Source organism: Amia ocellicauda, chromosome 20, assembly GCF_036373705.1.
Source record: "Amia ocellicauda isolate fAmiCal2 chromosome 20, fAmiCal2.hap1, whole genome shotgun sequence".
Classification (NCBI taxonomy): domain Eukaryota; kingdom Metazoa; phylum Chordata; class Actinopteri; order Amiiformes; family Amiidae; genus Amia; species Amia ocellicauda.
In genome coordinates this window covers 18,161,147-18,176,544 of record NC_089869.1, presented here as the reverse complement: position 1 = coordinate 18,176,544, position 15,398 = coordinate 18,161,147, and the positions used below count along the sequence as shown (strand labels likewise).

Here is a 15,398-nt window from a genome sequence, read left to right as displayed (position 1 = left end):
GCTCTGTTTTCTAAATGGATCTTGGATGGAATATGCTGCTGTAACAAAAACGTATTTTGAAAACAGAGGAAAATTGTATTTAATTTGTTTTAATAAAGATTGGATTGCCTATGCATCTACTTTTAATTCTCAGAGTGGGCTGTAATATCAGATGCATATTTCCTTTCCGGAATTGAGTGTATTCAATATGTGAATTAAGTGGATATGCTTTTTTTTTTTTTTTTTTTTTTAAGAATCATGGAGTTAATTTACAAGGAAAACTAAAATAAAATTGGCACTTAACACAGTCTTGGTATCATGTTCAAGATACACGAGATGAAAAATAAAATCTTGGAGACAGGGCTTTTAACCGGAAAAGATACCCTGTAACACAGAAAACCAAAGGTTCTCAGAAGGAAGATCTAAATATAAGCTAATAAATCCATACTTTTATTCAGCTGGTAATATATACCAGCAAAATAACCGGAGTATCCCTTCTGGCATTTTTAATAACTCACGGACAGAATAATGTATTCCGGAAACACGGGGGAAGTGAGTTGGATGCAAGTTCCCTCTGCATTTCTGTCTGGCTGTGTTCACAGGAGCCAAAGTTTCATTAAATTCCCACAAACAGCCATTTAGTACGAACTGTTTATTTCTTTAAACGCTAAACAAAAAGCTGCCTCGAAGAAATGCATTAATCCAGTCTCATAGCCAAAGTTTAATTTCAACTGTAGTGCTTATTATCTATTATCCATAGGAATCTGAAGGACAACACAACTTTATAGCAAGGTATGAAAAACGAAATTGTCGATCATGTCAAGAAACAAGAATAGGCCCTACCCATCGTCTGCTTCCGCTACTCATTAAGGTACTGTAACCTATTATGCAAATATCTGTGGGGGATTACAGCACAGTTTATGCACCTTGTTAATTGCAAGTTCTACCTTTCAAAACACACAGATGTAACTAAAAGGGAAACAAGCAGGGCTGGTGTATAAGATAAGCCCATGAGAACAGTATTATTACAGCATTGTGGGTTGAAAACTCTAATGTTTATTTGTACAGGGAAATGCATGAGTGCTAACCACTACTCACACCTGTCAAATGCATCGCTGATATTGGACCACGATTACAGGTTTGGCCGATACAAGCTGTTAATTCTTCCGAGTGAAACACCATTCCAATCCACAAAGGAAAAGTATCTATTTCATAATGCCCCCCCCTGCTGCGATTCTATACTGAATACCATCTGCAATGTGAGCGCTTCCCTCTGTGAGTGAAGGACCATGGGAGGCTCAAAGATGAAGCACCCCCCCAACCCCCATATACTCACACCCACACATGCACGCAAACATACATAAACACCAACAATGAAGACTCACTGACAGCCTTTAATAGCATCTTTCTTTTAACACACAGAATTAATTCTACCTCTCTGAGTCTTTAATTCAGTCACACACTCTGCTTCCAACTGGGAAAAACAATGGAGCCTTCATATATATATATATATATATATATATATATATATATATATATATATATATATATATATACACTCACCTAAAGGATTATTAGGAACACCATACTAATACTGTGTTTGACCCCCTTTCGCCTTCAGAACTGCCTTAATTCTACGTGGCATTGATTCAACAAGGTGCTGAAAGCATTCTTTAGAAATGTTGGCCCATATTGATAGGATAGCATCTTGCAGTTGATGGAGATTTGTGGGATGCACATCCAGGGCACGAAGCTCCCGTTCCACCACATTCCAAAGATGCTCTATTGGGTTGAGATCTGGTGACTGTGGGGGCCAGTTTAGTACAGTGAACTCATTGTCATGTTCAAGAAACCAATTTGAAATGATTCGACCTTTGTGACATGGTGCATTATCCTGCTGGAAGTAGCCATCAGAGGATGGGTACATGGTGGTCATAAAGGGATGGACATGGTCAGAAACAATGCTCAGGTAGGCCGTGGCATTTAAACGATGCCCAATTGGCACTAAGGGGCCTAAAGTGTGCCAAGAAAACATCCCCCACACCATTACACCACCACCACCAGCCTGCACAGTGGTAACAAGGCATGATGGATCCATGTTCTCATTCTGTTTACTCCAAATTCTGACTCTACCATCTGAATGTCTCAACAGAAATCCAGACTCATCAGACCAGGCAACATTTTTCCAGTCTTCAACTGTCCAATTTTGGTGAGCTTGTGCAAATTGTAGCCTCTTTTTCCTATTTGTAGTGGAGATGAGTGGTACCCGGTGGGGTCTTCTGCTGTTGTAGCCCATCCGCCTCAAGGTTGTACGTGTTGTGGCTTCACAAATGCTTTGCTGCATACCTCGGTTGTAACGAGTGGTTATTTCAGTCAAAGTTGCTCTTCTATCAGCTTGAATCAGTCGGCCCATTCTCCTCTGACCTCTAGCATCAACAAGGCATTTTCGCCCACAGGACTGCCACATACTGGATGTTTTTCCCTTTTCACACCATTCTTTGTAAACCCTAGAAATGGTTGTGCGTGAAAATCCCAGTAACTGAGCAGATTGTGAAATACTCAGACCGGCCCGTCTGGCACCAACAACCATGCCACGATCAAAATTGCTTAAATCACCTTTCTTTCCCATTCAGACATTCAGTTTGGAGTTCAGGAGATTGTCTTGACCAGGACCACACCCCTAAATGCATTGAAGCAACTGCCATGTGATTGGTTGGTTAGATAATTGCATTAATGAGAAATTGAACAGGTGTTCCTAATAATCCTTTAGGTGAGTGTATATATATATTATAATGAAATTTGTTTTTTTCATATCTACACAAAGGATATTCAGACAATTCCCATTCTGAACTATGACTAGAATGCCACATTCTATAGACAGATAAGTTGACATTTTCTACATGTTTAAAGCAGTAAAACACAGAAAATTGTGGATAAAAAGACTAATTATTTTGCACAAAAAAAAAATGAAAACAACCACATGAACAACAGCCTGAATATCAGATCAATTATTTAATTTGCATTAGATTTACTTGCAAGTAATGCTGTACTTAAAGACATAATACATACCGTTTGGACTTTCCTCATCAATTGCAACAATTGTGGCGGGGGGGCCTGTCCGTAAGAGTTTACATTCTGTAAGTAAGAGACACGTGGTGAATTACTTTATACCGCAGTCTAGACAAAAAAAAACATTAACATAAATACAATTACATATGTAGAATATCTCAGCTACAAATCATGTAAAATAACTACCACAGAAAGCACGATGTATGTAGGACCACTATGACAATACAAATACACAGTTTATAGATGTTTATATACAAGAAGTGGTTAAATGGACACTAAAAATAATAAGGTGTAAGATCAGAATGAATTGCAGTGTTAGTAGAGCACTACAGTTAGTACAAATGTAGAAAAGAAAATGTTAGAAAAGGATAGATTTACCATCTTACCCTCATACTGCCAATCTGCAGTCAAAGTTAGTGTCATCAGGAGAAAGCAGAACAGAATGATGGAAGAAAAGAAAAGCATGAAATAGTTTGTTTCTTTACGCTTGCAAGCTGATGTAAAAAGGTAACTAACCACCCTGGAGATAAAAGGGAAATTTTAAGAATAATGAAAACAGTGTTTTAAAGGCTAACAAGCATGGACTAGGATGTACAGTTTTTGTAGATTATTACTGATAGACGTAATGCACTTTATGCAGAATTAAAAAACAAAGGAGCAAATAAAACCATCGGGGTTTAAAAAATGTAGACATAAGGAATTGTAGTAAGAAAAGTCTGAACCATTCCAAAACACGATGCATCCATACAGTTAAAATCTATAGCAAAAAGATTACTAGCTTAAATTTAATGAAAAAGTTTGAGTTTTAAATAATATATTGCCTACAGTCAATTTAGGTTAATATCCCCTTACATACAGTGTGGCTATATTACTATAAGCATGAGATTATTATTAATTATGACCCATTTGTACAGATGACATTCCCAGTGAAATGGCCAGAACATTTCACGCCAGAAATTCTGTGACGGAATTTCAGTTTAGTCTACTTGATTAACTCATTCCTTCATATCAAGCAGGAGGGTATGTACTTTTTGGGAAGACAACAAAGAGGATGCTGGACTAGTCACAAAATAAGTTTGATTTATAGACCCTTCTTCAGTCTGAACGCTTCAGAACATAAACTGTACAAAAAGAAGGGAAAATCATAAGAAATGGGACGTTAGAAAAGAAAATTGCTAGGCATAAATCACACAAAGCGAACCGTATAAGTTTACAATATCTACTGTGATACAGATCAGTAGAAATGCAGAGAATTACTCGCGGTGGTGCATTTTCATGACCTTCAAGAAAACAGCTACTAGAATCCAATGCAGTACTACAGAAAACAAGAAAACACAATAAAAAATGCTTTGACAGATCATTTGCCTTATTCAGTTCTAGCCTTTAAAAAGTGCATTTGTGTACATCAGCATCATGCTGATTCTAATATATAAATACATAAAAAATGAAACCATGCATTTATCTGCATAGATTATTTGTAAAACAACCCTGTGCGATGCTATGTTCATGATTTAGTAATTACTAATGGTAGTATCGGCTTACTTGACGCTAAGAAACCCTGTTGAAACCAAGATCACCATTGGCTGGGTGTCTTATTGACCATATGCTGCTGCTCCAGTCTTACCTAACTTAACAACTGTTGCCTCTCGAACGAAAACAGATACTGTTACTATCAAATATACATGTGCATGAGCCCGTCAGGAAGCTATGCTTACAAGTCCTGCATAACATCATGACTCAGACAACAGCGAAAATGTTACTGGTATCTTGTCAGGAATGCCATTTCGGTTTAGGTGTGGGTTAAATGAAGAATCAAGCCTACCATCACTTCAATTAAAAACACAGTAATTGACAGCAGCTTCAGGTTTGTCGGAAGTGTTTTTGCTTACTGCTAATGGAAGCTGACATCCAGTGCTGGGATACTAACGGAAAACAATCCAGTTTTTACATAGGCAGTGAGTGTGATGTAAATAGCAAATATTCATACGAGTCCTGAGGGTCTTTCCAAACAATTACTACAAAATAATGTTTTTTGTTTTAGTTTTTTTAAAGAGCAAAACCTAAAACCATGGCATCGGGTCTTTTCTACAATGGTAACCTTAGTGCGTAGTATAAACAGAACTTAACTTACTGTACCTAAGCAACAAGAACTACACAAAGCACCTTGTGAGTCATGACTGCGCTCGCCTTGGGTAATTACTAACCATAAAGTCAAACTGTGCAGCTAATGATCTCCAGTTAGGTTTCCTAGTGTGCTTGCTGTAGGTGTACAGCATACTCTCACTGTTTTCTCAAAACTTTTCAAGTGCGACAAATGACACAGAAAACAGAGGCATTATTTTTGCTCAGTCCTAAAATTACCATCCATTTCCATTCTTTTGTGTAACAAATTCGTGGAAGAGATACATTGTTTAACTAGTATTTCTGTGAGGCACTGTTACAGTACAATGGGTAGAATAAATAAATGCCAAGTTAACCTAGTCTTACCACACCAACACATTCATAAATACCCTCCCCCTTTATCCCAAGAGTATAATTGCCCGAATTAGATCACTAAAAATTCTACTTTTATTGGGAAAGCAATTATTGTGTGAAGGTTACTAAGACAGCAGTAAAAACTTGATAAAAACTCTATTCTAAAAAAAGGAAATACGATTTAATAGCGCTGCTTGCAAGGAATTCCCCACAAGAAAAATCTATGCATTGACCATGACTTAGTTTTTCACTTGACCAGAATAAGATAGATACAATCTCCCTACTATCGTGTTTATTACGTGCTTGAGCACTGGACCACATCATTCTGCATCTGAACTGAACACAAAACAGCTGTGTCATCAAAATTGAACACCAGGAGAGGCTGAGATAATACCAACAAAAAGTTAAATAGTCTGAGAAGGAAACAATCATTCTGCCAAGCCACAACCAAAGACAACCTGACAGGAAGATGCACTGAAGAGATTGCAGGGATCTCATTTAGGGTAATCACCTCGGAAATCAATACCACATAATATGCAGGAGTACGGCATACAGCACTCTGTAATACCGTATTAAAAACATCTTTACTATGCGGCTAAAAGAATAAGAATATAATATATCGAAGGCATTATAATAATGAACGCAAGGTTTTACTTTAGAAGGGAAGTTGACGCATTGAACATCAGTTTTATTTACCACTCAGCTGTAAGGGAATAACTCTATATAAAGTAAAAGCGTCTGTTGTTTCTATTAATGCTGATCTCAAATTAGTTATCAAGAGAAAACCTTCAACAAAAATCTATTAAGAATATAATTTAATGGGGGAAAAAAATACCACCCAGGTCATTTAGAAAAGAAGCTATCTTACTTTATTTTAGCACATTGACTATGAGAGGGAACATTATCATGCAAGGCAGCTCCCGTTCTTTCATAGAGTTGTGTCACATTAATGGCTTTTCCAAACAGTCCCACGCCCCTCTCATTAGGGCCTCAAAGATTTGCATGTAACGGTTATATGTTTGGCTTAAGCAAGCATTTGTCTAGGCACCGTGGAGAAAAAATGACCTTAGATTCGTACTATATTGACATCTTGTTTCTCTCTCCCCATGCCTAATGCATCCCACTCCCCCGTGCGCTTAGGACTTGTACGAGAACAAGGCTGTGGCGATTGACTTATGGACACCAGCAGCTCAAGTAGATAACTTCACATAAAGGGACGTACACATCTCTATAAGGAATCTCTAGGTAACATCCCATTTCCCACTGATTAACTTTCCTTAACCGGGCCAATTCTGCTACCTAATTGTATTCTATTAAAGCACCATAAACAACACATGTCAATGCTTCACAGTGTGATACAAACCCAGCCAACAAGGCCTAATGAATACTTCAATCTTCTGAGAAATAAATATATGGTGATGAAAACTTTTCAGTTGTCAAATCTTTAATAGAAGACCTCAATACACTATGCACTCTGCCAGGTTACTCCAAGGGCAATCTAAATATTTTAATTTGTACCACTTTGTAATTTGCATTAAATTACATCCTTCAAATTGAAAAGATCTACCTCTTTAATCAGGATATTCGTGCCCTGCAGCACCAAGCCTGGGATGCAAATGTTTTCCAGACAACAAATCAGCAGAGGACAATTACAGCAAGCTATTTATATGGTTTGTAATTGTAATCTTTTTTTAAGGAATGAAACAGCCATTGATATTTATTTATTTATTTTCTCCAAGAACAATGCAGATTGTTTTGTCCAAGGGCTTCATCAAGACTGTTTTACATTAAAAAAACATATGACCAGGTATTCTAGGCAACTTAATTTATTTTCAAAGACACACCACAGACATGTGGTGTCAGGGTTGGTTTTTATCCTGAGAGTAATAAAGCTGTTGACAAAAAATAAGAGCTCAATAAAAAAGGAACAGTCATTGCAAGCTTGTAAAATATCATGCTACAGTGTCATTTGCAGTGTCATTTTTTCCCTGCCTGTCCTCGGTTATCTTTATTCACCAAACTCATGTCCCAGAATTAACTTATATATCATGCTTAGAAGTTCCTAAAAGAGGACTTTCAAATGAATCTTCCTTCAAATATTGATACTGCTGTTCTTAAGGGGCATTCATATATACAGTATACTGAATAGGCAACTGTGAACCATGTTTTTAAATTACTTTGTACGCCGGAGAAAAGTGACAGGCAGTAATCAAGTTACCTTACTTACAGATTGGATTTCTAGTAAGTAGATAATACACATCCATGTAACTATACACTCACCTAAAGGATTATTAGGAACACCATACTAATACTGTGTTTGACCCCCTTTCGCCTTCAGAACTGCCTTAATTCTACGTGGCATTGATTCAACAAGGTGCTGAAAGCATTCTTTAGAAATGTTGGCCCATATTGATAGGATAGCATCTTGCAGTTGATGGAGATTTGTGGGATGCACATCCAGGGCACGAAGCTCCCGTTCCACCACATCCCAAAGATGCTCTATTGGGTTGAGATCTGGTGACTGTGGGGGCCAGTTTAGTACAGTGAACTCATTGTCATGTTCAAGAAACCAATTTGAAATGATTCGACCTTTGTGACATGGTGCATTATCCTGCTGGAAGTAGCCATCAGAGGATGGGTACATGGTGGTCATAAAGGGATGGACATGGTCAGAAACAATGCTCAGGTAGGCCGTGGCATTTAAACGATGCCCAATTGGCACTAAGGGGCCTAAAGTGTGCCAAGAAAACATCCCCCACACCATTACACCACCACCACCAGCCTGCACAGTGGTAACAAGGCATGATGGATCCATGTTCTCATTCTGTTTACGCCAAATTCTGACTCTACCATCTGAATGTCTCAACAGAAATCGAGACTCATCAGACCAGGCAACATTTTTCCAGTCTTCAACTGTCCAATTTTGGTGAGCTTGTGCAAATTGTAGCCTCTTTTTCCTATTTGTAGTGGAGATGAGTGGTACCCGGTGGGGTCTTCTGCTGTTGTAGCCCATCCGCCTCAAGGTTGAACGTGTTGTGGCTATACAAATGCTTTGCTGCATACCTCGGTTGTAACGAGTGGTTATTTCAGTCAAAGTTGCTCTTCTATCAGCTTGAATCAGTCGGCCCATTCTCCTCTGACCTCTAGCATCAACAAGGCATTTTCGCCTACAGGACTGCCGCATACTGGATGTTTTTCCCTTTTCACACCATTCTTTGTAAACCCTAGAAATGGTTGTGCGTGAAAATCCCAGTAACTGAGCAGATTGTGAAATACTCAGACTGGCCCGTCTGGCACCAACAACCATGCCACGCTCAAAGTTGCTTAAATCACCTTTCTTTCCCATTCAGCCATTCAGTTTGGAGTTCAGGAGATTGTCTTGACCAGGACCACACCCCTAAATGCATTGAAGCAACTGCCATGTGATTGGTTGGTTAGATAATTGCATTAATGAGAAATTGAACAGGTGTTCCTAATAATCCTTTAGGTGAGTGTATGTTTATGCCATATGCATCAAATTACTTTTCATTTTGAAATATGAAAGGTGGAAATGCCAAACATGCTTTCTACATGAACATGAATGGTACAGACTCCATTGGAAAATATCCATTGAAGGAAACTGGAAATGTTCTTTGCTGAAGTATCAGTAATTAAGTTGTTAACGAGCAGGGTGATTATACCCTTATATGTATTTGTCACCCACATACATATAAAAAATATTTACCTCAAGTCAACCTGTTTAGCATATAACACATCATCCCCTAGAAACATGTTGATTCACAGAAAAAATAAGTATTTTCGGGATGCACAATGCAGGAATGCAGATTTGGCAGTTTATTAAACTCTGTTCGAAGGGAACGAAAGACTAAGGCTAATACCCACAGCTCAGGTTGCAACCCGTGGTTTAGAACTATGTCAAAGTGACAAATTCACTGGTTTCATATCAATCCATGCAGAAGAGTACCTGTGGAATAATACAGTATGATGTATTTAAATAAATAATCAAATATCCTATATGTATAGTGTAATCGATTTCACCAAGTATCCATTACAAGTTGTTTCGTCCTGTTTGGAAGGTTTTCATCTTCATGTCTTACATTCTTCAAAGACTATTACTGTTTTCTAATGCTACATCAGAGGAAGCAGAAATATACAATAAACTAAGCCCTTAATTACACAAATGTCATTTTTAGAGTAGAATTACGAATACTGCTGTTTGATGTTTTCTTCTCGATGTAACAGTAAACAACCATTGCAAATGACTTTGAACCACAGTGTTTTCATTGTTCCAGGGCCCTTGCCTGTAGTTTTTCAAATGCATTACTCATGTCTCCTGAAGACTCTTTGTGACATCAAACTACTCATGAAACCAAGTTTTTATTTTTTATTTTTTTATTTGCTCCATTTTAATAAAATACATTAAAAACAAACAACAAATTTGTGTTCAACATGCAAAGCGTGGGAAGACATATTATAGTTTGAATTGATTTTGTTTTTATATAACTATTATATTTATGTGTATCAAAATATGTAGACACTGGTGTTGTCACAGAAGTGAAGAGCTATCATTATTGTGTCTACACCCACACTGTTTGTTTTTTTGTGTTCCTCTAATGATCAATATAAAATACACCCTAAAAAGGCCAATCAAAAGCCTTCAAGAGCACGTCAAACACATTTTGAGTGTTGAAATTATCAACCCCATACATTACAATCCCCCGAACACCTGCCGATTGTCACAAGGGTATTAAAAGCTGTGAAGTTGTGGAGGCATTTGTGTTGTTAACCCGTGATTGGCACAGTGTTGTCAGAACAATTATGAAAACATAAAGAGAAAAAACAAGTGTTAGGCGTGAAACCGTGTCTATGTTTTGTTGTAGATTGTTCTCGTCTCAAAGGAATGTGATATGGAGATCTATTTAAGTACATAAATACAAATGTCCTTCATAACTAATTTAACAATGGAGATAAAATAATGTTAACTTTCAAAACTAACCATCTAAAGCATAATGCCATGTGTGGATTATTAATGTCTCACATGGACAAATAATATATTATAAAGGGTAAATCTTAGCCATTAGTTCTTGGGAGCACAGGTCCTATGGGAGATTTTGGATGCTTACATCAGCAACTGTTACACTGTCCTAGTATTCAGATCCTGAAGGCATAAACTAGTTTGTCCTGCTGCACAACAGAACAGGACAGGACAGTTCACCATCAGTTCAGCATCAGCTGCAGACAGACCATTAACACTCCAAAAAGCATGAAGTCTAAAATGACTGTGTACAGTCTACAGCTGTGTACAACAAAAATATAATCCACAGGAGCATCCAGGCATCAAAAAAGATGGTACAGTCACTGTAAGTATCTAAAAACATATGTGTCAACAGTGTAAATGTAGAGGTGGGTTGGATCCATTTGGACTCCGAAATAATAAGCAAAGTCTGTGTAGTGAGGCAAGTGAAAGCATGTTAAAGAAGGACAAATACACATCGAGGACTTTCCTAAGTACTTCATGCAGTTTGGATGGGTACATTTCACAATGTGAAGGCTGACATACGTGAGCAGAAGCTTGTGTGTTTAGTTCCAGTCACAGCTTGGGAGTTCACCTTGGATCCGATCCCACTGCAAGGAAGTATTATGCTGCAAGTGTAACAGTGGGCATGGAAGTGCACGTCCACTTGGATTGATTCATGGCACCACATCTTAGCAAACACTATTGACCAGGTGTTCAGCAAGACCAGCAGTGTCCTTTTATGCGGAGTAATTCTACCAATTAAGCTGTAATTCTGTAATGCAGTTTAGATATCTGTGCACACCTGTCATTGTTTAAAATGATCCACTTGCACAGCTCCTACTTAAGTGCTAATCAGCTAGTCAGGAAAGATGCACACAACAGTGAAAATAAATTGGTATTTAGATTAATAAACAACAACATGTAAAGAATGCTGATAGAATGATCGGCCACAGTGAAGTCAGATGTGTTAAACAGTAAAGTTTTCAGTGAAAGATGAATGAATTCAGGCTACCTTCAAGACACTTTAGTATTAAGTAAGCCTCAATAATTTGAAGGCACCCAGAAATCACCTGTAAGAGTTCATACAATTACTGAGCAGGAAAAAGGCATGTTGTGAATGCAGGAAAGACCACTTTGATCTACTTGGGTAGTCCATGACAACAAAGCAATACATCATGTGGTCAACAGAAGTAATCTCCCGACGTCCCAGTTTGCCAGGCAATTACGGAGGAATTGTACAAATCTAACAGAGAAATGGGAGACGAGGGACAGCACCTGCATTACAACTATCCTTAGAGGTGTCACACCCAAAACACAACAGAAACACTAAATTCGCCATTGAAAAGACAGACATCGTTCTCATTCTTATGCAGGACACAAAGGCATTGCCGAACGTCCATATTTAAAAATGCCTAATGCCTGTAAGCTGTAGCTAATTATCTCTAATTATTACCAAGACTACATAATTATGTAAGTAGGTATTAAACCATATACTTTAATTAGCTGATTATCACCCGTTAATTACCCAAAGGCCTTGTTACATTGAGCCTATTTTGCCACAAAACAACATTTCAATTTAATGATCTTATAGTACACTAGAACTCTGTTGGTAAAGCCTTTTACATGTTTATACAGATTTTTGATCCACATTTACTATCCCTGAGAGAAGAAAATAGGTTTCTATGTAATTACATGCAAATTATTTTAATTATTTCAATCAAAGGTAGCAGTGAAACAGATCATTGAATCCACTTGACATGACATGGCTAGGATTCCCCTTTTCATTTTTAAAATTGTATTTACTCAGGACAACAGACGAATCTCCGAGATGATATTGTGATTGAACAGTGTCAAGGGTCAGTTCTATTTATGGATACAAATGGAGGTGGAAATGGTCTAACAGTTACATTTAGGATGTTTAGAGTAGTATTTTGAGTACTTTAGGTCAATTGTGCATCATAAATAAGTGAAATTATCAAATTAAGAATACATTTTGGTCCAGGCTAGGGTTAACCTCGATTCCCCAGGAAACCTAGGCTTTTGTTATGGTTAGGGTTGCATTTCTACAGAGTTAACAGGATCAGGTGTAGATCTGTGTGGCCCTAGCTTGAAAACTTGGTCTTCACTCTGGTTGTCTTTTTAAATTTGTATTTTGTATTTATGTATTACTATTTCCCTCGTGTAACTTTTCAGGAACTCTGTTCACCCCTTGCAGACCCATGTGTCTTGACACACTGCTTGGGAACCACTGTTACTGGCACCTTAATGCCCCCTTACCCAGAGTCATCTTTTCTCTTATTTGATTAAATTGTATTCTACAATAATTTCCTCTTCAAAAGGTGCTTACTTGCTCTGAATGCAATAAACTGACTCCTTCATAAACAGATAGCTCCCTAATTCCTAACCTCTGCATCTGAAGCACGTGATAATTGCATGGGCGCAACATGTCCTACCAATTTACTGTTTGAACTGTGCGGTCGTACTGAGAAGTGAACTACATTGCAAGCTGAATACATACAACACACAATGCAGTGTTTCTTAAAGAAAGATTGTCAAAGAAAAGCTTTCTGTTCCAAGAGAAGAACAGTCTGTGGAGCTGAAACACATCAATTGGTTAAATCAAATGAAACAGAAATAATAATGGGTTCCCAGGCATTTTTAAATAAGACAAATTTAGAAACGTTTCCAGAACAAACAGGAGGAACATCAATAAATCAATTGTGATTCTGAGAATATTAGAATTCATTATCTCTTGTGTCAGAAGCAAAGACATTTGTACCCTTGACTTGACAAACTGAGTAGCATATGCTTCAATGAATCAAATGTTCCTCATAAATTCAAGCTCATTCTTAAATAGCATATTCTCTGCGAATTACTGCTCGACTATACCAGCCCTAAAATATCCTTCTGAAGGATAAAAACAAAGGATATGACATGGTTATCTAATCTTCTGGAAGTGAGCAAAGGGCAACTGCAGCCTTCAGTAGTGAGAGAATCAAGAAAAGAAACTAATCTTTGAATATTAACTTTTTGTTTTACCCACTCTCCATTGAAAATAAAATTCCCCAACAAAATCGGATATGAAAATGTAATCTCATATTATTAATGTATTTTGTGGTCAAATACAATCTGTCTGCTGGATTATTGTATGTGTCCATATCTGTTGTTGATTTGTATTAGAAAGGCAAGGTAGAACTGTCAAAGGTACATACTGTCAAATGTAGAACATTGCAGTTATCAAGAAAACCAATTATAATCTTTTTAAAATACTATGAATACTCAAAACTGGAGGTAGAACCTTAATAAGGATGAAAACTCTGTATGTTACGACAAATTGAACATTAAGAAGTTGATACCCTTAAATACATACTGTCCCTGTAGAAATGTATGCAAACACTTGGGAAGTCACAATTCAAGACACTGAAGATAGACACATTTTCAAAAAAGGGCATAGTGTAGTAAGTCCCTATGTTCCTCACTAAGAATCTGAAACCTAATGGACATCCATAGGATTGGCAAATGTCAGCACTAACATCTATTTAAACTCAATTTGTTTTCGACTGTGAAGGACACACCCAGTCAACAACATCATGTAGGTTCATTTTGGCCAACATTTCTTTCATGTGAACTAACATTACAGTCAGGTGACTGGATTCACGTACACGGGACAGAAATTGACTATTACAATAGGTCATATTTTGTGATTTGTATAACATTGGGATACAAAACAAAAAGGAATAACATACATTCTTAATGTGGGCACACACATTAAATCTGTATAAATACATTAAGGCAGGCATTATTTAGTTTTAATAAAAGTGAAGGGCAAAGATATCATTTTTCACAGGAATAATTTATGAAGTGAAGACCTAACCACACGCTACACACTGCATTCAGATAATTTAAGGAGACATAAGTATGGAAAAGCCATGTAATTCCTTTAACCTAGCAGTGAGTGTAAAACTTATTGGTGTTGCCAAGTTACTCAAGAGTTAAAAAAAAAGACATACCTTCTGTGCTATCTTGAGAGAAGCTGCTGGCGATGAAAGAACAGATTCCTATCCCTATTCCCAGCCATTTAAAGAGCCACAACCCCAGTCGCATTTTCTGTCAAGCGTTACTGCGTGGCCACCTGGAAGAAACAGCACACAACAAGTTTGTTAGTCAAAAGACATTTCTGCTTCCTAGCCCTTGATCGAAATGAAATTGAAAATGAAATTAAAATGTGTGTGTGTGTGTGTGTATGAAAGCAAATTGTTGTTCTAGCTCCAGCGATGTGCCGACTGGCCAAACATTTGCGCTGTTGTTCACTAGCCCCCCTCAGGTCTTGTTCGCTACACCTAAAATGCCTAGGATGATATATCTCGTTTCCAATTTTTCACTTAAGATGTTATTAATACACATTTAAATTCCCAATAGATCCAGATTGTTCACCTTCAGTTATAATGAGACAATTACTCTCCTCTTCAAATACAATTTAAATGTCTCAAATATATTCAAAGCAGCCATTTGATTCTGTCAAACATTAATTTTCCTATAAAGCCAAAACTTTAATTTTTTTTTTTCTGACAAGGGCTGTAAAACGTTACCAATTGTTAGCAATGGTGTGTTAATGTGTTTAAAATGATCACACGCGTATATATATATATATATATATATATATATATAGTTAAATACGAAGCTTGTTAGAAAACATAATGAGTTCATTATCACATTTCTGGGTCACTACGTTGCCTTTCAGTGCTAATGAGCCTCAAAAGAGTATCGCATTTGTGTGCTTTGTGGTAGTGAACTGGGGGTCATCTCTATGGTGCTTCCAATGAAGAGGTGCAACAAAAAGTGTATATTGTAAATGCCT

At 37.3% G+C, this 15,398-nt stretch overlaps 1 protein-coding gene across 1 annotated transcript in view; it reads right to left on the bottom strand.

Moving 5' to 3' along the window:
• The window catches only part of pcdh15b (protocadherin-related 15b), a 139,122-nt gene extending 124,459 nt beyond the window's left edge, over window positions 1-14,663 (bottom strand). The window contains exons 1-2 of the mRNA XM_066693290.1: window positions 14,551-14,663; window positions 3,049-3,114 (exon numbers count right to left, since the gene is read on the bottom strand). Of these exons, the coding sequence (XP_066549387.1) occupies window positions 3,049-3,114; window positions 14,551-14,644 (160 nt within the window). The 5' untranslated portion in view covers window positions 14,645-14,663. The remainder of the gene's footprint in view (window positions 1-3,048; window positions 3,115-14,550) is intronic.
• Window positions 14,664-15,398: the final 735 nt, after the last annotated feature.